Source organism: Corvus kubaryi, unplaced genomic scaffold (assembly GCF_017639235.1).
Source record: "Corvus kubaryi isolate FWS band 111438036 unplaced genomic scaffold, C.kubaryi_AGA036_p1.0 37266, whole genome shotgun sequence".
NCBI lineage: Eukaryota > Metazoa > Chordata > Aves > Passeriformes > Corvidae > Corvus > Corvus kubaryi.
Window position 1 is genome coordinate 1,131,950 of NW_024581081.1, and position 25,866 is coordinate 1,157,815.

General features: G+C 43.5%; 2 protein-coding genes across 8 annotated transcripts in view; one reads left to right on the forward strand and one right to left on the reverse strand.

Annotated features, from left to right (window-relative positions):
* MAP3K4 (mitogen-activated protein kinase kinase kinase 4) overlaps positions 1–7,312 on the forward strand; it is a 68,193-nt gene extending 60,881 nt beyond the window's left edge. For all 5 annotated transcript variants that reach the window (XM_042025055.1, XM_042025051.1, XM_042025053.1 and 2 more), the window contains 4 exons: positions 4,664–4,786; positions 5,332–5,438; positions 5,645–5,824; positions 6,771–7,312. In XM_042025055.1, the coding sequence (XP_041880989.1) occupies positions 4,664–4,786; positions 5,332–5,438; positions 5,645–5,824; positions 6,771–6,791 (431 nt within the window). In that variant the 3' untranslated portion in view covers positions 6,792–7,312. The remainder of the gene's footprint in view (positions 1–4,663; positions 4,787–5,331; positions 5,439–5,644; positions 5,825–6,770) is intronic.
* Positions 7,313–8,443: 1,131 nt separating this feature from the next.
* Positions 8,444–25,866, reverse strand: part of AGPAT4 (1-acylglycerol-3-phosphate O-acyltransferase 4) — an 82,575-nt gene continuing 65,152 nt past the window's right edge. For all 3 annotated transcript variants that reach the window (XM_042025058.1, XM_042025057.1, XM_042025059.1), the window contains 4 exons: positions 25,416–25,518; positions 24,022–24,097; positions 18,476–18,674; positions 8,444–11,054 (listed from right to left, as the gene is read on the reverse strand). In XM_042025058.1, the coding sequence (XP_041880992.1) occupies positions 10,963–11,054; positions 18,476–18,674; positions 24,022–24,097; positions 25,416–25,518 (470 nt within the window). In that variant the 3' untranslated portion in view covers positions 8,444–10,962. The remainder of the gene's footprint in view (positions 11,055–18,475; positions 18,675–24,021; positions 24,098–25,415; positions 25,519–25,866) is intronic.

Consider the following 25,866-nt stretch of genomic DNA (forward strand, 5'->3'; position numbering starts at 1 on the left):
CTATGAGGGTAAAAGACAAAGCAAGATGCAGCTGCCAAAAATGTTTTTCAGCCTGTGGTGGTGAGGGCAGATGGAGGGTTTTGTTGGCTGGTTGTTATATTTGGCTGCACTGCTTTTGCTTAGTCTGCATCATTGTGAAAAGTAGGTGGTGCAGGTATGTAGCACGAGATAGTCTCTTGTGAGACTCTTTTAATTTCTCTTCTGGGTATTGAATTTTAATTCCTGTGGCTAAGCCCAGTTTTCTTGGTTAGAATTATTTAACTTTTTGTAAGGAAGCTGTTCTGGTCAGTGATGGAGAATGATGGAATATTTAATGCTGGAGGGAACCTGTGGACATCTCTGAGCCGTCTGTCCTAAACAGGGCCAGCCTCAGTATCAGATCCAGTGTCAAATTAGATCAGATTGCTCAGGACATTGTTGAGGTGAGATATACATGTATCTCCAGGGATGGAGAGGCCCTATTCCAATGACTGACCTATCCCCACTGTGAAAAGCTTTTTCCTGATAGCTCCCTGGAATCTGCAGAGCTTGCTGTTGTGTCCATTGCTGCATAACCATTTCACAGCATGCTTTTGAGGGAAAAGTCTGTTTCCAGAGTCTTGCTATCCTCCCATTACACAGCTAAAAACAGCAATAAGTCGTCCCCCCCCCCCACTCCCCCGAGCATCCCTTCTTCAAGCGGAACAAACCCATCTTGCAGCCTTTCCTTGTAGGTCGGGTGCAGCCCTCTGAACATCTTGGTGCTGCTCTCCTGGGTTTGCTTCAGTGTGTCATTGTCTCTCTTGTGCTGGAGAGCCTAAAAACAAGAGACAGCACTCAAAGTATGGTCTCACAAGTGCTGAATTGAGAGGAATTAAATCAATGAGGCCTGATGGGTTCTCTTCAGGAGAGGGCATGCTCCTGAAGAGTGCTTGGATGAATACAGAAAATGAAAGGATTGTATCTGAAGCTTTAGTAATTCAAAAACCTGTGAATGAGATGCTCCATACAAAAAAGTCTTCATCAAGCTGCTACTGTGTTATTGTCTTCTTGTTAACCTTGTTGTTAGCTCAAAACTTCTGCCATCCTGCCTTCCTGATGAGCACAAAGGAAGGAAGGTCGTTCAGCAAGAGATGGAAAACTCTGCAACAGGAGACTGTGGGCATGTGCCATGGCTCTCTAAGAGACTGAGAAAAAGAGTATGTGAAAACTGATTTTCTCATCCAAGAGTAGCATTTGGCCTGCTTGTTTCTTGAATTAATTTGGCTGTTGCACTGCTTAAGCACTGGCTGTGGAATGTCTGAGCTGCCTCTTCTTCTGGAATTACAGCACAGCCTTTAGTGGGGCTTTTGGTGCTGCTCCATGGACCCATAGAATTTCCACCAAAACATCTGGACTATCATGCTAGTGCAGTTTTCACAGTTCTTACTATGGGGCTGATTTGGTAGAGGTACAGGGTGTGAAACTTGAGTTTAAATGCTTTAGGTTTTGGCTACCCTAGCAGGAGTGTGGCTTTTACTTGCTCTTTGCTGTGTGCCCAGGAGGACCTGTGGTGTCACAGCAGGAGGGGTGTGCACAGCTGGGCAACCTCCTGCCTCTGCCCAGTGCATGCAGTGACAATGCTTCAGACAGTGTATGTGTAAGGGGAGAAAAGGAACAGATGGCGGGGTGGTCCCTTTCTGCTGTTGTACTCATGGTCTTTGGTTTTATTTTGCCTATTAACCATGCAGCTATGTAGGTATTCTGTTACACTCCCAGCAGTGTTAACTGTCAAAGGTAAAAAGCATCGGGCATCTTCAAAGTACTGCCCTCTTGTCTGTTCCTCTTACACAGGTCCTGCTGGATTCTGTGCAGGTTTCATTTAACAAGGAGACCCTTTTTAAAGACTCCTTCTGCAGTCTGGTCTTGGTTTCTGAACAAGCAGTTTACAAAACAGGCTCCAGCAACAGCACATCCATGGAAGCTGACAGAAAGTGTCTGCAACATGAGTCTTCAAATGCTATCTCTGTCTTCTTGGTGAAACTTTGGTTCAGTGCTTTATTCCCTTTGACAGTTCCAAGTGCTTTCAGGAAAAGGGCTTGCAGGAGCTTTCATGGTAACACTTAGGCTAAATTGTCATTACTTTTTATTAAAAGGGACAAACTCTAGTTGAAAAGGCCTTGGAAGAAGGTTCTGAACTGTACTAAACTAAAATATCCCAGTAGCCTAAACTCAGTCAGAAGAGAGATTGTTGCACTTCAGCACTGCCAGGCTCCATCCACTGTAGTAGTTGAAAACCACTTTGTAGCCTTTTGTGAAATTTTCATGTTGCTTTCTTGAGGAATGGAAATACAAGTTTCCAAAACATCCTTGAAAAAGTGTTTGCTAGTGAGGACTGTTTTTCCTAAGCTCTTTGTGGAGGCTAAGTACGCCTACTTCGTATCTGACAAGCAACTGCTTGAAACTGTTAGAAAAGCAGTTGACAGTAATTCAAAGGAAAAAGAAGCTGTCACTCTCCTAATGCATTGTCCATACTTAGTGTCCCATCAAACAGCCTTCTTGTAGTGCTTTGTGTCTTTCTGGATCCTCCTTCATTCAGGAAGCTGAGGGATGGTCTACCCATCTCCATTAAACACACCTGTTCAGGGTGACTGTGAACATAGGTCCCACTGATGGCAAACTGCAGAATCCAGTGAAAGAATTCTGGAGTATGTGCAAGCATCTGAATGCCAGAAGTGGAAAACCACTGGACACAATGTACAGAAGAGTTGTATTCCCTGAACATTAATTCTTTCAGGACTTGTAAAAGCTACAGTAACTAAAGGTTGGAATTTAATTCTGTTAATAATTTTGGTCACCCATTAATTGCAGTTCTGTGTAATACCTCTTGGACTAAATAGTTACCAACTATTGTCAGAGTAGTCAGAGAGTCCTTTGAGAAATGGGCAGGGTTTTGGCATCATTGACCTGCACTGCCTTTTTTTGACTTGAGCTTTTTGAGGCTTCTTTGTATTCTCTGTGAATATCTTGGGGATGCCCAACCAAGTGAATGGGAAAATGTTATTAACCAAGACAACACAAAGGAGGAGCAGCCAAGAATTTCTGCACTGCTCAAGATGGAACACTAGTGAGAAACTGTGGAAGGTTCTATTGAGATGAGCCATTTTTGAATGAATCTTTCGTGTGACATGGGCAGACGCTATGTGTAGTGAAATCCTCAATATCTGCCTGCTCCTAGAGTAGGTGAGTAGTTTTGTTTTGTGCATACCATCCATCTTTCCTCCAGAAAGATCACAGCTGAAGCTCTATTTCTGCCAGCTGATACTTGCAACCTACTTGTGCTTTCAGTGTCATACTTGTAGAATCCAGAATGTGGCCTGACATAAGGAGCTCCTTCTGCTCTACCTGTTTGCTGTTGCTGTCAACATGAGTATTTTGGCAGGATGTTGAATGAAAGAAAACCATAGGTTGTCAAAACCACTTGGCTTATTTTGCACTGTTGTGTTGAGCAACTGACTTGAAGCCATTTGCAGATTTCCCTTGGAGATTTTGTAACTATGCTAGGGAAGTTTGTTCTAGTGCAAGCTGCCAGTATAGCCAGTTATTTTAATGGTAGTCCTCCTCCAAAAATTACTCAGGAAGTAAAGTGCAATGGAGTAGGCACTTGGTAGTATGTGTAATAAAAGGCTCTAAGCTCTGTTTTGCAAGTCAGCTGTGACCACAGAGTCACTAAGGTTGGAAGACCTCCAAGATCAAGTCCAACCTTTGACTGACCACCACCATGTCAAACAACTAAACCATGGCACTGAGTGCCATGCCCAGTTTATCTTGAATACTTCCAGGGGCAGTGACTCCACCACCTCCCTGGGCAGCCTGGTTCAATGCCTGACCATCCTTTCAGTGAAGAAATTCCTCCTGATGTCCAACCTGAACCTCCCCTGGGATAGCTTGAGGCCATTTCCTCTTCTCGTGTTGCTGGTTGCCTGAGAGAAGAGACCAACCCCCACCTGGCTACATCCTCCTTTCAGGCAGCTGTAGAGAGTGACAAGGTCTCCTCTGAGCCTCCTCTTCTACAGGCTAAACACCCCCAGCTTCCTCAGCTGCTCCTCACAGGACTTGTGCTCCAGACCCTTCACCAGCCTTGTTGCCCTTCTCTGGACTTGCTCCTTCTTGTAGTGGGGGGCCCAGAGCTGGGGACACAACTTGAGGTGCAGCCTTACGAGAGCTGAGTACAGGAGGATGATCCCTTCCCTCATCATGCTGGCCACACTGTTTTTATTGACAAGCACGGTATCATCTGTCTTGAAGAGATACTAGTGGGGGGCACACAGCAATGGCTTCTGCCAGGAAGCAGTTTCTTCCTAATTCAATGCTCACAAGGAGAAGCACTGGAATTCCTGAAGCAGTAATTTCTTGTAACAAGCTTGTATGGAAAGCTGTTTAATTTGCCTGCCATACTGCTTTTTTTGGGGGGTTTTTTTGGTTTTTTTTAACACTTGTCAACTTCCAGTACACTTCATGTTAGCACAAACCCACCAGAACATCTTTAATGCTGTCATATTCCACACTTAATTCACAGGTAAAGATCTTAAGTGTGAATTCAGCTATTACCTACTGCAACTTCCAAGGCTATATTGAGAAGCCCTCATTGCTCAATTCAGCTCTGGCTTAAACAAGTGTTACTGTGTTTCCTTGTGTTTCCTAGGAGCCAACATCTTTCTTACCTCATCTGGACTGATTAAACTAGGAGACTTTGGCTGCTCAGTGAAGTTGAAGAACAATACCCAGACAATGCCTGGAGAAGTGAACAGTACCTTGGGGACTGCAGGTAAGGAAGCTTGTGCTAGGCAGGTACTTGTCTAGTTACCATAAAAGAAGATACTTCTGCCAGAAGACTGGGCTGGAGTAAAACCATCTGTTTCAGGGAAACTTGACTTTACCTTAGCTAGTTTTGTGCTTTACATCCAGAAGCCAAAACAATCAGTGAATGATATAATGTGAAAGATAAAATTGTATTTGTCTGTAACTATAGAGATGCTGGGGCATGTGTTTTCTGGGGTTGTATTTTTCTCTGCAGCCTTACTGAAACAGTACTCTTTTCACAACAGCTGCTCAATCAATTTTCATAAAATGGCAGTAACTGAGAGTATGTACTGTAACAGCATTTTCGCCATCCCTTTTCAAACTGAAAGACAGTTGTGCTGAAAACAGGGCAAAGAACAAGAAACCAGCAAATGGCAAAACTTAGCGAGAAAACCTGCGTAGTAATTCATGGGGTATTTTAAAAAGCATTTGGTTTACCCAGTCAGTCACTTGATGTGTACTGTTCCTTCTGCTGTATGAACTGATGGCATAATATATGTTGTTTCAAAGCGTACATGGCTCCAGAGGTAATCACTAGAGCTAAAGGAGAAGGGCATGGACGCGCAGCAGACATCTGGAGCCTGGGCTGTGTTGTCATAGAGATGGTCACCGGCAAGGTAGGGATGTTTCATGTACTGATGAAATGCAAACTGTTCTCAGCAGTTTTTCTGCACATTCTGGTCCCACTCTCAGCAATTTGTCACACTAAAGTCTGCAAAGACTGGGATGGCTTTTCATTTCCTGGAGTACAGACATACATGCTCTAGTGGGTAGAAAGTTGCTCACTAAAGCTTGCACTTAGCAATGCTGTTAACTGTTGCAGAGGCCTTGGCACGAATATGAGCACAACTTCCAGATCATGTATAAAGTGGGGATGGGTCATAAACCTCCTATTCCTGACAAAGTGAGCCCAGAAGGGAAAGACTTCCTTTGCCACTGCCTGGAAAGTGACCCAAAGATGAGGTGGACGGCCAGCCAGCTTCTCGATCATCCTTTTGTCAAGGTTTGTCTGATGACTTTGGCTACAAAAACTGCAGATGGGAACTGGGAACAGCTTTTAGTCAGCTTCTCTGTTTTCAGTGATGCCACAGGGCTTGGTACCATGGTGAGGGGCTGGTAGCAAGTTGATGCTGTCCAGGATACATGGATTGGCAACTTTCCAGAAGCCTGTGTTGTTCTTAGCAAGCATTTGACTATAGGACCTGGTGTGCACCACACATTAAACTCTCACTGCTGTTTTGAAATGCATTATCTTTATGTTAAAAAGACAAGTCAGGCTTCAACTCAGTGGTAGCTAATTGGATCTGAAGGGCTCTGCAGCAAAAACTTCAGCAAGTGCAAATGCACAGGTTTTTAGAGATAAGGACCCCCTCCGTAAAAAGTGAAACCAGCACATGCTTGAGAACTCTTCCATTCTTCTGTGCAAGGGGCTGCTTTTCTTTTAAGCTCATACTTAAGGTCATGCTGAATGTCCTATCTGGCAGCTGGTGTAACAGTCTGCAGTTCTTGCATGAACTGTGGTGTGATGCTTTACTTAACAACAGGCAAATATTCACAGCTACCAATTGAGCTGTATTAGTAACTTCTTTTTTTGGAGAGGTGGGAGCACAGTAGGTTATTGAATTCTGTCCCATTTTCCAGCATAAAGTTGATCACTTTGGTGTTCTGGTTCAGTGGCAGTGTGTTTGGGATCATCACCCCCCCCCTCAGCAGTGCAGCTGTAGCAGATCCCATCCATCACGGAGGTGGACACTGCTTTAGGCACCTGAACGATGCACGGTGACAGTGCCAATGTCAGTACTCCCATACAAACACTTGTAATGCATTATTGTGTAACAAGGGAGGAAAAAAAAGTTTCAAAGATGTGAAGGTGCTAAAGAGATTGATCATTTGTAATCTTGCTGCAGGAGGGAGATGGCTGAAGTAATTGCCTTTTGCTTCCTTCACAGGTTTGCACAGACGAAGAATGAAGTTACTCAGTCTCTGGCCTTTTCTATTCTGACAAGATTTGAATCACTACTGTATGTAATATTTACATAAAGACTGTGCTGAGAAACAGTATAAAAGTTGACCTTAACGAAGACTGCACAAGTGACGGTGTCACTTCCTCTGCTGCTCCTGTACATTTTACTCGGCACGTGTTGCTCACGTGGCGTGTCCGCAAGTTGGAAGAAGCTGCATGTTTCAGTGAAAGTGCCATTACTACTGTATATGGACCATACCCTTTTTGTTCCTTCTCCTGTTTCTCATTTGATTGAGAACTTGTAATGTTAATATGTAGTATTTTTGAACTTTCTAGGTTCAGAAAAATGCTGTAGTGTTATCAGGCGTTATGGACCTTGTTTTTTAATCTGTTTGAGTGCACTGACTGTGAACTTTTACTGGGGTTTTTGTTTATTTGTTTTTGGCAAGCTTCAGATTTGTTATGCACAAGGCTGATTAATGAAATTTAAAAAAAAAGGTTTTTCTCAATAAATGGTTTATTTTAGGAGATGTTGGTGAAGGGTTTTTCTTCCAAAAATAAATGTGGGGCTGTGTTGCTTTTTAAACTTTTTTGCAACATTGGGATAAGACTGCTAAGCTGACCTAACTGGAATAAGCTGCCCTTATATTGCAATAGTCAGTGTTGTGTCAAGTTTCAAGATCAGTAGTGTGAGATGCTTCTTACACAAGTGGTAAGAGAAGTAAGGTTCCCTTTCATCGCCCTCTCAGGAAAGAGAGTGATGGGCAATTTCTGACACTGCCTTTTATCTAAGGGATACCTTCCTTCTTGAATGTGTGCGCTGTGAACAGGGAGTGCTCTGCATGGCCTTTCTGTCTTCTAGAAGAGAACTGTACAAGACGATTCTTGTGTTCTGTTTGGCAAAACCAAGAACCTACTTTGAAAACTGACTTCTGATCCTGGGCTTTCATTTCCCCACCACACCCCAGTTGTCATCAGCCCCAGACAAGGAAGAGAGATTAGCAGTGGTTAGCAATTGAAAGAAACAGCCTGCAATGCATGATCTTGTTGATTTTTTTTTTTTTAACTTGCTATTACAAACAGGTGACTTAAAACTGTTACTTGTAAACATTAATGCAAGCTTACATATTCCTGTTACAGCTTTAGACTTAAAATAGGTAACTTAAAACTTGCTTTTAATATTTGGTTTTATATTCTGGTGTCTTGTCATCTTAATCCACAAATCTTGATTAGTCACAGGTGTGGGGTGAGCTGTTCAGGAGGTACCACAAAATCTGACATTTCTAGAAAAATACGAGCCTTGCTGTGCATGTCACCTGTGCGTGTATTTAGGCTCTCAAAAAATATTATGCTGAATTCAAACACAGACTTTCCCTCCTTTTCAGTTCTCTGTTTTCAGTTCTGTGATAGGAGGGGAAGTGTGTTGTCATCCTCAGTAAAGGACTGTGAAAGTACCTGAGGTGAAAGTGTCCCCCCAGCCTGCTGTGTGCTTCACTTTGCAGTGCAACAGAAGTGTCTTGAGTGATGTGTGTCCTCACTTGCTTCAGGTGCCCTTGAACACAAACAGGAACTGTGGACAGCCTTTAGGAGTCAGGACAGAGGTAACAAACTGTTAAAAGTGTGTTCTTCCCAACTAAAAGAAAACTCAGTCACTGCATATCAGCTTTTTATACTTTTATTTTTGTATAAACAAACATTAAGACTAATTTTTGTTAAGGCAGTTGTAGAACATACAGTTGCTTGTGGGGATGAGGGGCAAACACTGCTTCCTAATGATCTATGTCATTCTTTTAATACAGTGAACTGGACAAGTTTAACTTTGGCAAGGACCATTAAGCTTTCTCTGTTTGTCCATGAGTGCTGGAGGGGCCTCAGTGGTGTGCCCGGACTTGCAGAAGTGCTTAGGAGGGTGGATCCAGGAGTGGCAGGTTTGGCCCTCAGCCTGTTCTAAGGGTTGGACCCAGGGAAATGGGTATGAAATAATCCCTGCACTCTTTCAGAAGTATTTGTTTGGTACTTTCCTCTGGGAGAAGTGGCACTGCATGCAGGTGGAGGGGAAAGGACTAAGATTCATAAGGAATGCTAAATGTCTTCCTTGCTGCATGTTAAATCTGTGGCTCTTATGAAGGTAGAACAGCCATTGTCATTCCAGGAGTATGTATTTGCTGCTCAGAACTACTCACCCACCACCCTGAGAAAAGGCCACTGGACCTGCCAGGTAATGTTTACAGTAAAATGCTACCCTGGAGAGGCCTTTCCTTTCTCCCCTGCCACCCACTTTCAAACTGTTGGGTACAGTGTCCTCAGGTCTGGCTTGTTAATGTGCCTGATCATTACTACAGGATGTAATACTCAGTTTTTCACTGTTAGGAGTGTTACAGCAAATAGAGTGCAGGGCATGTACTATTATTAAATAGCATTGTAAATATTGCAGTATTTTCTACTCTTTGGCTCTATTTCATGTGTTTTCATGAACAGAAACATGGGCTCTGATGTAGTTTTTCCATCATACACCCTATTCCAGAAAGCTTCAGAGTGTAGGGAATACATGTGTACACAAGATGTGTGAGGAAAAAAAGCCCCCAAAACCAGTCTCTCACACTTCGCATGGTCTGTTCCTTCTTTCATGTTGTAAATTTTACTGCCTCCACTATCCATAAACTTATAGCTCCATGCTAAGAGCACTACTTCACCTGCTTTTTAGGTGTTGCCTATTAAAAGGGTGAGTTTCTAGATTATCTGATGTACTGAATAGCAAATACATATTCATGGAATGATTCAAACTGTTGTATTAGCCTGTTTCTTCCAGCCTCAGTTTTATTATATGACAAGAGAAACGTTTTTATACCAGCTGCTAGAATAAGACTGCTCACTTCCTTCACTAGAGACTGTCATGGTTTAGTCCTGTGCCTAGTGAAAATGGACTGTCTGTGAAAGTGCCAGTCACAACCTCCATTACTCAGAGTCAGGATCTATCAACTTTAAAAAATTGGGATTTTTTTCCAATCATAATTGCTGTTAGTTAATGTGCCCTCTTTTCCTTTTTTCCTGCTTTAAGCAAGTTCTTTCTAGTAACCTGCAGATCCTTAACTCTAGAGGTTTAAAAACAAGAGGCAGCTGCCCTGAAATCAGTACTGGGAATGTCACAGCAACCCCACCTTGCTCAGAGCTTGATTCTAATTTTATTTAATTCAGACGGGTGTCAAATCAAGTTAAGACATAAAATGAGCTATACCCACTGTCCTAGGTCTCCCTCCTAGTTCCCCTCTCCTCCCCTGAAGAAAATAATTTACTATTACTTAGGCTGACTGTTAGGAGGCACCAAGTAAACTAATTTATCAGAAAAGACAGACAAGCAGGTTAATTAGGATCACAAGAGTATGGGTGTGGGGCATACATTTTAATGCACACGTTGCATTTTTTCACTACACCATGCCCAGTTATTTTCTTTCCACAATTGTGAGGATGGCCTGGAATTTTAAGTAGCATTTAAAGCCTTGGATGTATGGCCTCGGGAAAGAGATGGCAGTGGGTAACCTAGCTCTGCTCAGGCCACAAGGCCAAATTCTGATCCAGGTTATGCTACTGCCAGGCTCTGCTGCCTGGATGTGCAGGGTCTGGCTGAAGTTTTGAAGGGCCCATGTAGTGCACACTGTGGGAATAAGTTCTGGATGTACAAAAACTCTACTGTAGTTCTGCCAGTTCAGCAGAGCTGCTTCAGTCCAATACTGCTATAACCAAGCACAGCATCCTGCTGTACTGTATTTAAACACTGACAGATTATGGTTGTTAAACTGTGTGATCTACACAACTATCAAGTTTAATCATCTTGTAACAGTCTTCTGACATTAAAGCCTGCACCTCTGGTTAGTTTCCAGGTAGAGTCTCTTCATACAAGCACGCTGGAATTTATTTTTTTTTCTTCAAAACCTAAGACACTTCATAGGAAAACAAACCAACCACACATGTGCAAACCTGTTGTTGAGGGTAGATGCAGGAGTGCATCTTTCCAGCACATCATCCAGCCCAAACCCCCAGAGAAAAACAACAGGAGCACAAATTCAGATATGCACAGCAATTACTCATTCTCTGATCTCACTTGAAGGACCATGATCTGCACTTAAGAGTTTTCAGCAGTTGCATTTGTTCTCTTTGGATTGAAGCAGTCTCTGGAGATGCTACTTTTGTTTCTGTTTGTTGTCGTTGTTGCCATAGGTGGAGCCCTTGTTAATTTCTGTAACCCCGATCATCCATCTGACACCAACAGAAGCTGCAAAACAAACACAGTTAAAGCTGCTTCAGGCAAGGCCTGAAGATCTGTCCTGGTTGTAGCATCATGAAAGAGACCTTGGATCAAAGGTGCATTTGATGCTCCCGCACCTCCACATCAATTTATTGGCCTGTGGCATCTCATGAAGGAAGAGCCTCAGGCTGGACACGTCTGCTCTCATCAGCAGGGAAGAGGCTACAAGGAACCAGGATGGGTGTGAGAGGCACAGGGGTGCACAGCTCTGTGTGCCAGGGGAAGGGAATTCTGCTGGCTTTCAGCAGCCCCGTGGCTGGAAGAGCACAAGGGAACTTCAGGTTTTGATAAAAAAATGTAAGTTGTGGCATTTGTTAATGACAGCTCATGAAAAAGGCCCTTACAAGAAACCAGGTTAATTTAAAAGACTTTCATAGATGATTCTGTGGTAATAATTCACCATGTGCAGGGATTATTTTATTTATTTATGTGTAGCACTTAGAGTGACTAAGTTAAATGCAACTTAACTCCTTCCCTCACACTTTTGGTTTTTTTGTAAAGGGGCTCAGCTGCCCAAAATCTATTACTCCTCAAGCTTCTGCTCAGCTACTGTACATATTCAGAACTGTCATGCTTCTTTCATGTCCGGAAGTCACAAACATCTTCCCTCTGCTCAGAATGCTTTCCAAAAAAAAGGAACCCAAACCAAACAAACCCAAGAAAGCCACAAACCTCCCCAAAGCCTCCAAATCCTACTGTCTTTCTGAGCGATGCTGGAAAGGCCCAGTAAGGTGAGGTGCTCTAAATGTCTCAATCTCATGGGTCTTTACTTCTTAAGATGAGCCTAGACAAACTCTCACCAGCCAAAGAACCCTTTATGGTTAAGTCAGTGCCAGATATCACCAAGAGAATCCAGAGGCTTCATCCCACTACCAGGCTTCCCTTGTGAACAGCAGGGGTGATCCAACCCCGTGTCCTGGCATTTGCTGCTCTTCAGCACTGGCAGGGGAGGGGGCTGCCAGCTGGCAAACAGCACTGCCCTGTGCTTGAGCAGCTGCTGCTTGGCACAACAACATCGGCCACAAAGAGCTGTCCCTCGAGCTGTGTAGGCTGACAGTAAATTGGCAGTTTTCAGAGTGCAAGTGGTAACTGGATACAGGGATGAGTTACACATGATGTGACAGCATGGCTGGACACTGGGAAGCTGGTCTACCCATGGGGCTGCCCTCAGGTCTTGTGGGTGCCAGGAAAGCAGGGCCCTCTCACAGGCAGAGCTGTGCAGTGAACAGCCCAGAAAGGGAGCAGGCTCTGAGGGCACTCACTGACACTCCACTGTCAGCCCGTGAATAGAAACACACACCAGTGAGACAAGCAAAGGGCTTCACTCTCACAGATAGACAAGAAAGAATACCATCTCTGACATTTAACTGGCCCTGAGCTGGGGAACACAAGAAAAAGATCCAACATGTAGGCCGTAGTCTGGGATCATAACATAATAGTAAGCATGAGATCATTAAGATTTTAACCACAAGGGATAGAAACAGCATCTGCAGATGGACACAGAGCATAAATAAGAGCAGCTGTTACAGCAACCACACGCCAGATTGGAGATTTCATCCAGTTCCAAGAATGCCACTGCCTGGACCCACAAACCAACTAGTTCAGCAGTTGAGATTTCTTCTTTTCTTCCTTTGCTCCCTGGCAGAAGCTGCCACTGCCTTCTGTCCCCGTTTCACCCTGTAGCCCTCAGCACCCTGGGGGAGGTGGGGTGCAAGGAGAAGAGGACTACTCATGTTTGCCAAGGTTGTGGAAGCAAAGTGGGGTAAGGCTGGGCTGCCTCACTGGCCTGTCCCTGCACTGCCTCCTCGCCACAACTCTCCTGGAGCCTCAGTGCAGACCCAAGTGATACCATTGCACTTCCTGAGTGATACCATTCACTTATTGTTTTACACACAACTGTAGTAAGGGGAAATTCAGGGTTTTTACTTCAAGAAAGGGGAGAAAGGGAGATCAAGCAGTAACTAATCAGCAGTGTCTAACTTAATAGCTGTGAGGGTTTAAGTCCACCCTGAGAAGAGCATGAGAGAAGCTATTGGCTGAAGCATCCGTGCGCTGCTCCATGGCAAACAGGTAACTGAGCTCCTGCATCCTTCTGCCCACCAGTACTCAGCATCCAAAAGATGTACAAAGTTGCTGAGGACCTGCTCTGCCTGCTGGAGTGCCAGGGGCTCAAGGAGGGCTGAGCTGACACAATCAGGAGAGCCAATAATGTAATCTCTTTCTTGGAACACATTTTAGCTCCAAGAAAACCACCACCTCCACCCGCAGTATCTCAGCCCTCAGCAAAACCTTAGCTCAAAGGATTTCCACCTTTTCGCTTACACCTCAGGATTTTTTCTCATCTGTTACCCTGCCTCTATACCACACAGCAAGTGCTATGAACTGCACAGCAGGCACCTGTGTTATATAGGTTATGCATTGAAATTAAGAGTTGAACAACAAAAGTGTATGAATGGTAGACATTTCCATTGAGGGCCTATCCTACATACTATGAAGAAGAAACAAGCAACACACAAAAAAAGCAAACAACCCACCCCAAACCCCCAATTTCTAGGCACCAGGCTGAAAGGCCAGACTGTCTGGCAGCTCCACCAGAAGGCAGAATCAACACAGGCACGATCCTGCACATGGTTTGTATCCTGTGTTAAAACTTCCTACAACCCTGTTGGCTTGTCCTCTCCTCACCTTCCATTCATCTCAGCCTACAGGCATTGCCAGCCTCACTGCCCAGGTCACATCATGCTCCAGCCCTTTGGTCCACACTCTGCTCTTGCACACTGTGACATGCCCAGGTTTGCAGGGTGATCCCATGCACACAGAGCACAGCACACACACAGCAGCTCCCATGGAATCGGAGCTGGCTCACTGCTACTTGCACTCGGTTCAGCTGGAACACTTCTCTCGCCTAGAACTGACACAGAGCTGCTGGCCCTGTGCCATCAGCTCAGCTTCCACTGTGCTTTTAGCATTAAACATGGCAGAGCTGCTGCTCCCTTTAAAACCCCTCTCATCTTTTGCAAACATTCCCCTTTTAACTGCTGTTGACAGCTTTATAATAAATTACCTCTAGAGCATGGAGGGTGGGTGTCCTCCTCAACACAAGTTATCAAAACATGAAAGGCAACCCAACACTTGGTTCTTTGAAGCCAAATCAGACTGGGGAAGCAGGAGGAGGAGAAAAAAAAGAAGCTGCTGTCAAATACAGATACTGACATTTGACAGATGTGCTCACTGCTTCAGCACCAAAATACCAGCACCAAGTTTTAAATAGCTGTTGTGAGCTAAGTACCTAAATCTCTTTCCATGTGTCCTGTGAAATTAAAGCTGGTTTTCAAAACACTTTTGTACCTCTAACTACTCGAGGATTTATCCTCTGGAGCAGTGACTGCCTTGTGTTGGTTCAAGTAGTCTCACAAAGGGCTTCCAGTCCCAGACCAGCAGTAAGGTATGAGCACAGTGTGATGATTGTTGGGAGTATAAACAGCCAAACTGCTGCACAGCAAAGCACAAGGGGACAGCACTCACAGTACAAAGAGGAGATGTTATTTATACAGGGCTGAAAGAGTTTGAGCTGAACCAAGCAGAGCCACACACACACTGGTTATTCATTCTTTACATCTCAGGGTCTGAGGGATTACAGTCCTTCTGCTCCAGCTTGAGTGGAACATTTTTCTTACGGCTCTTTCCACCTGAACAGCCAGTTACTTACAAGCCAGTCAGTGTTTTACTGGAGAGCACAATAAGCAGAAACTATCCAAAGGACAAATGACAGTCTAGAAACAATGCAGAGGGTACCAGGTAAAAGGACCTTCTAGTTACTCTGCTCTATCACAAAAAGTTAATTTTGTGCTTATCTGCACCTGTGTCAGGTACTGAAACCCACCCTTAAAACCAGCAATATACTACAATGGGCTTTTAGGGAGTAAAGTTCCTGATCCTGGAGTATCAGGTGAGCTGTCAAAGTGCCATAGAAAGAAACCAAACCACTACCCATGTGCTTCAGTTACAAACAGTGAGAAAAGGTCTGCTAGGAAAAATGGGAAAAGCTGGTTTTATCATCTGATAAATCCCTCCAGTCTACAAAAAACCCTTCCTTTTACACTGTTAAGCCACCAGGTACCAATTACCACTCCCACTGGGAAAGACAGCAAACACATTCCTCCCTGCTTTGCTGCAGACTGGCTGTGCTGGGCAGACAGTTCCAGCTGGCACCAAGAGCCACAACCTCCAAGCTGCGTTGGTGTCCATGCACTGCTGTCTCCCAGCCACTGCAGGAGCCACCTCTGAGCCCTTGCCTAAAGCTGGGCACAAACTGCAAAATAAAATACTGGTTGCTCCTCTGTCAACAGATGGCTGCACTACATCCAGAACATTCATGACAGAGATGCCCCTAGGGATACAAAGCACAGTCTGGGGAGAATGGCCTTGCTACAGAAACTCAGCTCTTGGCTACTGAAGTCCATATGACAGCTTGGGTTGAGGATTTTTTCTGCTTCCACAGAAAGAGACCAATTATTCCCAACTAGCAAGAACATTGGTTTTAAAGGAATATGGTAAAACAGAAACAGACTGTAACATACTAAGGTAACTGTTGCTCCCTTGGCACATAATGACACATCCAGTTTTAAGTGACCACGAGAGAGACCAGCTCTGCGTTTTGTTTGGTTTGACTCATGGCTGATCTTTCTTCCACTCCCATGGATTCTCTTCTCTCCAGAGTGGCTGCTATCTGCTAATAAGTGACATCATCTTTCTTACTTCCTGCTCATCAGCAAAAGGTGGCTGAGTCTGACCGGGCAGCAGCCCCTCCTATGGGTCCTCCACTGCAGGGCAAATCCCAGGCAATTACGGGCGCGTTGGGATTTGTCACACCACGTGTGGAGTGAGGACTGAGCTGCTGCTGAGCACAGAGGTGCTGCACCAGTTGCAAGCTGCATCAGCCCACAGGTGGGGCAGCTGTCTATGGGGCAGCAGTGCACATCACACACCCTCAAGGTGTTCTGCTGGGCTTTGGCAGCCTGGGAGCTCACACCCAATGCTGCTGTTCATTCTGGCAGCAGGCTGCTGCTGTAGTCTTCTGGTAGCTCCACAGTTACAGATAACCTGAGAATAAATCCTTTGGATTATCACTGCATTCAAGAGATGACTCAGGGCAGCCTGCTTATTAACCTTTCCTTGTGGCTCGAAGCAGAAGAAAGCTAAGTGGGGAGTAAGACAGCAAGAAAAAGGGAAAAAAAATGAAAATAAGGACATTCTTGCTGTCTGTCCTTGGTGGTATCATAGCTTTTTTCCTTTACAGGTTCTTTCTCTCACTTCTTGATAGAGAAAGACATGACCTACGTGACTAATGGCAAGATTGTATTACACTTAGGGGTGGAGGGTGAGTGGTGTGGTGTCACTCATCTAAATTAAAGAGGGCTAAATCCAAAAGCATCATAAATGCTACAATGCCAAGCAGTAGAGCAGCTGGCCCTGAGGTTAAACTCCAGAAAACCTGAATAATGGTGTGAGGCTCCCTGTGGAGGGTACACAAGGCATAAAGCACTTTGGAATGGCACCCAACCAACCAGTCTGCTGAGTGGAGAAACTGAATTAGGAGGAAAATGCTGAAGGAAAGATGAGAAATTCAAACCATTTTGCAACAGCTACATTTCAGTGCACCATTAGGCCATCATTCCACATTCTAGCACCGAACAGACTATGCCAGCATTTCTCCCAAATGCAGAACAAATGTCCCCTTGAGCAAACTGCCAGGCAGTAGCATTTGCAATGGTGTCACACCTCATCCCACCCACTGCTGTTTACCCACTCTGAACGGGAGCACAGGGGAGGCTGATCCACCTTTCTCTGTCAGTGACAGGGATTGGAACCCATCACCTCCCATTCCTGAGCACAGCCCAACCACAGTGTTCACTCTATACTCCCATCCTCTTCACCAGTCAGAGAAGGGGAAGGGGGCACTGCCTGTGACTTCCAACAAGTAAGGTGGGTGGAAAAAGAAGCTTTTAAGTTGTGGTTGCTGCTCCAAGGAATTCTTACACATTTTACACAAAGCATTCCCAGGGTAACAAGCACCAGCAATTTCTCCAGATGAAGACGAGCACAGGATCCCCTTCTTTTTTTCCTCTACCCTGCCCACCTAAGGTACCAACTATTATGCTGGACCTTATCCTTGTTTTCCTTCCTCTGGCTCAAAGCATCATGAAGGAGATTTCCTGCCTGCACACAACAGGCACATACACAAGTTGTTCCTTCTCCAATTTTCTTTGTAAGAAGCATCAACAAGAGCTTGACACAGCATTTGTTTTGGTGGGCACTTTCTCAAAAAGAATATTGTGTGCTTACCACATCAAGCTCTTCACAGGTGGCCAGAAGGACTTTAGTTAACCTGTCTAGCTCAAGATTCAGACTTCTGAGAATGCAAAGAAATGTTATGTGCTAGGAAAAATTTCCTGGGTAGAGAGCAAAGATCCACTTCTGAGACAAGAAAATGCTCCATGTTTTCGTATTTCCTCTGTGTTGCTGTTCTGGACATGGCTTTTTAAGTCAGATCTGTATCCAAGTTCTCTCAGAGCTAGGAAGACTGTGAAGTTCTGTTTCTTGTTTCCATGGTTGTTTGTAATATACATGGACATGAAGGTGATGATGTCATAAATACTTGTGATGGTCAGTGCAATCACAGAGAATATTTGCTTTAAAAATGTATGGCTTATTCTGGAAGGCAACTTGCTCTTCAAACCACCACACAAGCACAGACACCCAGATATGATGCAATTTGCCAAACTGACCCGGTTCCTGCTTCCATGAAGAACACCAAATGAGATCACCCTCCCTTTCTTTGGGCCAGCTCCTTGTTTTGTTTTCCTTCCTCCTGTTACATATCATATTAATTGAAATACGAACCAAGGCAATTCAGAACTGCCACAGGAACTGTAGGAATCACCTGTGACAGTCCATGCCCTGTGCTACGTAAGTCAGAGTAGATGGTCACAACAGGCTGTGCTTAAATCACGAGTTCATGGATTACCAGTGCGTGACACATCAAACTATGATTAGACAAAAGCATTCTCAAAGGAATAAATTATCCTTGTGCCTCTCTTCTAAGCATTTAAAGTAGAACACAGCAACACAAGAAAAGAAAGCCTTTTGTAGGCAACCCACTGAGAAGTCCTGAATTCCACAGAAATAGAAAATTTGGTATGCAGCTCTTACAAAAAATGATCCAACTACACAAAAATAAGCAAAAAAAGAATCTTTTTAACTTGGTCCAGAGTGGACATTTTGGATGGGGTTGTTGAATTCACAAGTCATTTTTATATTTAGCAAGTCTCAATAAATCCTACTGGACAGTTATGCTGTAAGTAGTCTTTTCATATCAGTAAACTTACCTATTATAATGACAAATGCAAAACTAGCCAGTGTCAGTGATGAGCCACTGTTGATCATGTTGATGAGCAGCTTGAACAAAGGATATAGCAGCAATAAGGCCCAGAAAAGCCAGTTCAAAAGTGTCCATGGTCGACGGGGTGGTATTATAGGGACTGCTGGGTAGGTTCCTGTGCGGTAATATTCTTCCTGGAATGCATCCTAGTAGAACAAAGGAGGGCAACAATTAAATCCCCATCTGCCAACAAAACTAGCCATTCCTGGCTTTGATGTTCCTCCTTCTGGAGGCTTGTAACCACAGGGGAAGATCAAAGACCAGCTGATGGCTGGAAAGCTTGTACTTTGAAGTCAATGAACAGAGAGTCAAAAAAAAAAAATCAAAAACCTGAAACAAAAAACGGCGCATACACTGATACGTGAATACTTTCTTTCTCCTACACACAGCAGCCTGAAAAATGCCATACCTGGAGAGTATAACAGCCTAGGAAAACAGGAAGGATGATGGGATGTACAGTCCTGCAGCAATGCAAACATCACTGCTGAACCTCCTGCAGGAGCCACAGCCACTGCTCAAGTACTGCAGATAAGCCAGGGAAGTGTCTGGGCTACCTACTCAGCAGCATCCTCTGTTCCCTCATGTTTTCTCCAACCACTGCTCTCAAACAGTACCCACAGACCTGTCAGAAAGGTGACCAGACACCATCTCGTCCCACACTCCAAAGAACACCACCCCCTCCTGTCTTTGTCCCACGGATGTAGTCTTGCTCACCTTGTTCTCATGAAGCTTGTGGAAGGAAGTTTGGGTGCTGAACCTCTCCACAGGCAGCTGAGTGTGCAAACAGTGCACAAGCTCTCACTAGCTTTGAGCAAAGGACTCTAAGTATAATACAAGGAAGATAATGGAGTAGGGGTTGTTTTTTTCTGTTTTGTAGCATCTGTTTTTTAAAGCACAGAGGACTTTGAATTCAGTACCTTCCTCCAGAGCCCACATGGCTGAAACGCATTGCTTTTAGTGAACTCATCAATCCAAGATATCAAAAGAGGGTAGGGGAAAAAAAAAACCCTCTCTCCTTGTTTAAAAGCAAAGATTATTAATCTGTTATCTATTACTCTGTGTTATCACAAAAAAAAGGTTAATAAATGAAGTTAGCATTAGATTGACATAAAAAAACCCCCCTTAATTTAGTCAGAATGAAGTATATTTCTTTAAAGAAAGGATTTTTGGTTTCTAAAAATTCTAGCAAAGCCAAGACTAATCAACCAAAAGACTATTTGTTCTACTATGCTATGATTTTACACTTACTTATACTCCAGCTGACACAAACAATTCTTTACTTGCTTAATAGCAACTTGAGCAATTACAAGCTGTTACCATTTTATCTATTTCAAAGGGAACATTCAGCTTTTAAGGGATTATACAGTAATTAAAGCACTGCAGTCTCTTTACTGAGCTTAGAAAAATTGTGAATGTTTTACTCATGTGAGCTGGATTGTAGTGGGATCACTGTGGCCAATTACTGAGCCATCTTCAACAGAGTACACAGCATATGATGTTTTCTTCACAGTGCAGCGAAGACTTTTGTTTATAACACAGAGCTACTCATCATCAGTAAACTGAATTTACTAAGTACAGTTAGCTTTCCGAACAGTGGTATTACCCAGGAAAGCGAAGAATTCCCGACTATTACTGGGCATTGCCATTAGAGGGCCTACTACTACAGAGAGCAGGACAGGCTTGCTTGAAACAAGCGCAGCAGGGTTTTCTTTGTTGGCTCTGCGCGGCGTGAGGGGCAGCAAAACCACAGACCATACCTCACTGAGAGGCTTGAGACAGATGGAAAACATATACAACAGGCAAACAACGTCAAGGCCAACGTCCCCAGCACATTTCACACTGCTGTGGGGAACAGCTCTTCAGTTACAATTCCTTACCCTTAAATACATTCACTTGCAAAAGACATCTGTGTGTTTATCTGTCTTGTCAGCTTTTCAAGGGTACCTATGACACCCACCAGCAAGTCAGGCTTTAAAATACATAATACACCTCAACATTTCCCAAAATCACCTTACCCACATTAGATTCCTTTCATTCCTCTGCATACAGAGCTTTTTCTCCGTTTGTAATAAATTCCATCCAGGCAGGTATCACATTCTGACATGGAAACATGCTCCCTCTATTGCCCCCACCGAACTTATGTTACTTCAGACAGGGTGGGGGAGGGGTAATGCAGTGAGGAGAAATCAGGGAACATCCATCTCCTTGTGAGAGGCTAACTGGATTCCTCCTCCCTGTTCCCACCAGGAGGTCTGATGGCAGACGTATGCAGCTGCCCCTTCATGAGGAAGCCCACAAAGAGTGAGTATCCAAAAATACATTCTTTGTTCCCAAACACTGGAGTTCTGTACACTTCTCCTCTTCAGTTATGCTTTGCTGATTCCCTAGGGCATTTCTGCATATATTTTCAGGCCCTTTTTTCCAAGCTTCTCTTACAAGCAAGAAAAGTTAGACGCTTGCTCTCTTTTTAATGGGGATTAAGATTCTCAAGCAGAACTTCTATTTCAGGCACTGAGGGTGTAAGGAGGTAAAAAAAAGAAAACAAACATGCAAGGACTAGCAGAGTTGTGACTACTACATTATCACCTCTTCTGACCTGGCAATGAGATCCTCAACACAGTCTGTGTTAAAGTCAAAGGGAGCCTTTCTAGCAATGGCAGTTAAAAAAATGAAAGAAATAAAAAGAAAAGGCAATGTGCAACTCAAATTGAACCTCTGCCATAATTTGGAATTAACTGATACAGTGCTGGCCATATGTGGAAGGACAAAATCCACCTCCAGTGAGGAAGAAGCACATGGATATGGTACTTACTGTAAGCCTGGAAAAGGAAGGAGAATGGTGTTTGGTTTAGAGCAGCAGCACAATGCCACTGTTTATCTGGCAAGACTCTGTTCAACTGTGTTTGCAGCAGTGACTAAGCCAAAGAATGAAGTGATAAGTAGCAAGAACATAAACACGATGGGCTCCCAGGGAGAAGTATCTCAGATTGAGGTACATGTAGGTGAGACCAGACAATGAGGTAAAAACCAATGGAATAAGCTTTTCTCAAAGACTCTCACTCCTTTACTAACGTCAATATGGGGAAATAAATAAATTGGAAAAAAAAAAACCCAAAAAAGTCATGTCTCTCCATGTCCAACAGCTCTGCAATCCTGATCGTCTTCAGAGCACAGACCTTGACCTCAGTACTCTCCAACCACTAAATCATGCTACTACAGCCTAATTCAGCACACTATGTGTGAGTCTTAGGAAACTACTGCAAAATTATTAAACTCATTGAGAATAAGCAACAGCGCAGGGAACCATAATGCATGATAAAATAGGGTCTCTGCTTTGCAGCAGCACGCACACCTTGTCTTACTTTGAAACAGCAAATGAAGCACTGCAACCAAAACAGACAAAGCAGGAGATGAGTGTGTATCTTGCAATGAATTACTACCTTTTGAATAACAATTTTTTATATTTTATCATAAATATTTCCTGACTGAAGACAATCTGAAACAGAATTAATTTTTGGAAACAGCACCTGGGCGGCACTGCTACTTATTATCCGACCTAAGAGCCTATTATCTTTTTAAGATGCAGGGCAGAAAGGTGAGACAAAATTGTATTTTTACTCTGCAGGTGGGCTTTTATCATCTCAGAACTCTGGAAGAAGTTGTCCCTGCTCTATATTCTGCCAGTATGATTTTACAAAGACATGGGCTTCAGTAAACCAGGAATGACTGCAATGAAATAAGTTTCACTAACGTAAAAGAGCTGGAGAAAGAGAAACATGCTGCCTTCAGAGAAAAACAAAAACCATCACCAAAAAAAAAATCAAACCAACAAACAAACAACCCCCTCAACCTTAATCAATCAAAAACACTCCACATAACCAAAAAAGGTTTTAGTGGAATGGAAAACTGAACACACTATACTTTACTCCTGGATGTAAAACCTCACTCCTATACTTAAATAGGAAGCCAGAGATTTAACCAGCCAGCAAATGAAGTTGTCATGAAGAACAGATATAAAGAATACTATGATATATTGTATAATATAATGTTATGAAGGATAGATGTACACTCTGGTTGCACTAGAAGCAACTGAGTGTTTGCCAAAGAGGGAATAACAAAAATCTTGAAGTGAATAACTGAAACGATGTAATAAAGGATTCAGGAAAACAATCACCACATTCACATTTATGTTCTTGTCTTGCAAATGTCTGAATAGTTCTCAGGGACATGAAACAGGGCAACAAAGTCATAGCAGCAGAAAGTGGACTTCTGCAGTGTTGAGCAAAAGGACCATTTGCATGTACATGCCTGTAAAGCAAGCAGGGCCTGTGGGTAACATCCTGCCTTTCTGTGAAGGTGCTGGGGGTTGTGCCTCAGTCGGGGGTCACTGGCACAAACTGTGAGAAGGGGGATCAAAGAGAGTAGATCTACAAGTGAGGTCTCAAGACACATTTACTTTCCACATTCCTGTAAGCAAGCTGCTTAGAGGAGCTATGAATGACACCGGAAACAGTCATGGTTTGAAACTGAGAACAGCCAGGGCAGAGTCGATACAGAAATACCAACGTGGTGTCCTGGGTAGAGCACGACAGATGGCACAGCAGAATTTTGCTGTCCCAGTGAAAGGGAAACAGAGGATAGCTATATTCTGTCACTTCTAAATCCAAAGCACTGCTGCATTCCAGTCTGAATACATAACTTTGATCAAGGTATTGAAGCGAAGTGAACTGCCAGGCCCTCATGCCATGCATACCTATGACTCCCACTGATTGAAATGGGAGTGCTGTGTGCATTCAAAAAGCACATCCCCCAACAGCTATCTCCAATATTCATAAAAACAGCCCAGAAGAAACAGATTCTAAAAGACTGAAGGATTCATATGAAAGCATTTGCAGGGAAATAAAAAAAAGAAAAAATAACCCCACTGGTCATCTACAAACACAATCATTATTATTCTCTCCCCATCCTATGAAATTAGGAATCTTAAGTGCATGCCTTCTATACCCACAGTGTGAAAACAATTTATCAGCATGTCCTTTTAGTGCTGGATGTTTGTCTTGGTAAAAAAGGCAGGGTAGAACAAGGGACAAAAATTCTAAGACACTAAAGAAAATATCTTATTCAGCCCACAAATTAGTTCTTGATTTAGAAGGTGCCTTCTAGGGGACAGGGGTCTTTCTACCAGTCAGAAGGCAGTTTCGATTTTTGTATCCTTATGCACCTTTCTAAAGAAGAGGCTTAAAACTGCTCTAGAAAGGCTTGTTTAAGCTTTCTTCTTGTTGCTCTATGTACAAAATGAAAGCAAACACGACTGGCAGCACAAGATCAGTTTGTACGTAGAGAAACAGAGCACTTACCCTGAAAACCAAACAAACCAACTCACCCCAAGCCTCCAAATTAGGACACTACACATGCACACTGTAAAGGTCTACTAGCACTATAAATAACCGAGCACTAGTGGCTCACAAGTGCTGTCTTGACAGAAAAACCAACCTTTTCTTGATATAGTTTGTGGAGCCAGGTAGAACATTCCTGCTCATCTTCTGGGACGTCCTCTAGTGGAATCCGCCTGCCAATGGTAAACAACAGAAATTGAACAATATTAAATACTTTGGCTTCCGTGAACAGCACTTGCATTATACAGATTATCTGACAGGAGACTCACTACATTTTTCACCTTTTTTTAACTTGTGCAACACCTTCAGCACTTCAACAAGCAAATATGGAGGATTTTGAAGAAATTTGTGATAGTCTCCAACTAACTGCTAAAACAAATTTAGCCATGAGGTTTACCCTGCCTGTAAGAGCTTTTCAGGATAGGCAAACAGCTACCCTGAGTCATGAAAAGCAATTTCTGTACTCTGCCAGACTGACTGCAGCAGGCTGGAATGGTGTAAAGCAAGACACAGCAAGAGGAAGCCCTCTGCTCTGCTGGAGCTGACTTACAAAGGCAGGGCTCCGTGAATGCCATCCAGCCAGGCTGTGTACACCAAACACAAGGACACTAGGCTGAGCTACCACATGGGAAGAGGAATCAAGAGAAACTTTCTTTTTACCCTTGGACAAAAACAGTTCTGAAAAAATACTTCTACAAACAGGCAGAAAAGGAGAAGTAAAAAGAAAAGGTCACTCTATTCCACTTCATGCTGGTATCCAGGATAAAGAAACAGGACCAGCTCACTGGTCCACTATAGCTCTAAAGGGGTTATGATAAACTCCTGATCACTTGCAGCATCACTTCTAGGCTCCTGTGCTCCAACCCTACATCATCACATGCCCTGGGTGCCTGTAGCATAGGTGCTGCTGGTAGAACCTCACCTGGGAATTGGCTCTTTTCCATTAAGATCATGGGAAGCCATTGGGGTATTTGTAATTTATAGAAACATTAATGAAAAAGAATCCAGGTAATGTTTTCTTTATTAAACAACCCCCTTCTTGGTAGGGAGGATGCAGCAGTCAAGTACATCAACAACTACACCAGCAGATAGGAAAAGTCCTGAGCCCAACCTCCACCAGAGGAGCTGGAACTATCTCTGGAACTCCTGTGTCAGAGACAGGTATAAAGCAGCTCCACCTGAACACTTGGTTGGTGTTTGGTATTCAGGCCACTTGAGTGAAAAGAGGCCCCACTGCTGCTGCTGAGCTAACAGACACGCAAATGAATAGAAAAATAACAACAAAAAGTTCTGTAGACATTTATGGGCTCCTCATGTACTTATAATCACAGAACTTTACTAGAAACAGAAATGAATTTTTATCTGAAGGTCTGTGAAGCCAGGTTGGTAGAGATCTGCTTTCTGTTACCCACTTGAAAACATCCCCTTATTTAACCAATTGTGATTCCAAGTACACACTCCTAAAAAGGAATTAAGATATGGATTACTTGCCTTACATATAAATCTGCATGATATTTCTTTCCATTTAGAACTCCCAGCAATGTTGGATTTTCATTATTTCTAAAATTAAGGGTAGAATCATAGACTGCAGAAACTACAAGAAGAGAAACAGGTTATGTGCTTACTGTAGTAATACAACAGAAATAAGTCATTCTCTCTCAGACAAGGAGAATATTTAAGTAAGTTATCAGCAATAGCACCACAGTTTGAGCTGTCACCAAGGAAAAAATGACAACAGAATATTCAACATACATGTGTTCAGAAGCCAAATAACCAGTGACTCTTTCAGGAACTGCACCAGCAGAGTGGGAAGGTTTGCTCTCCAGCCACTCTTACCTCCTTCCTCATCAGGTGCAGAATGATGGGCATAGGAACACAGCTACAGCTTCTGACAGAATACACCTAGGTCTTCCTAGGAGTCAAATGGTTGCAGAACTGTTAC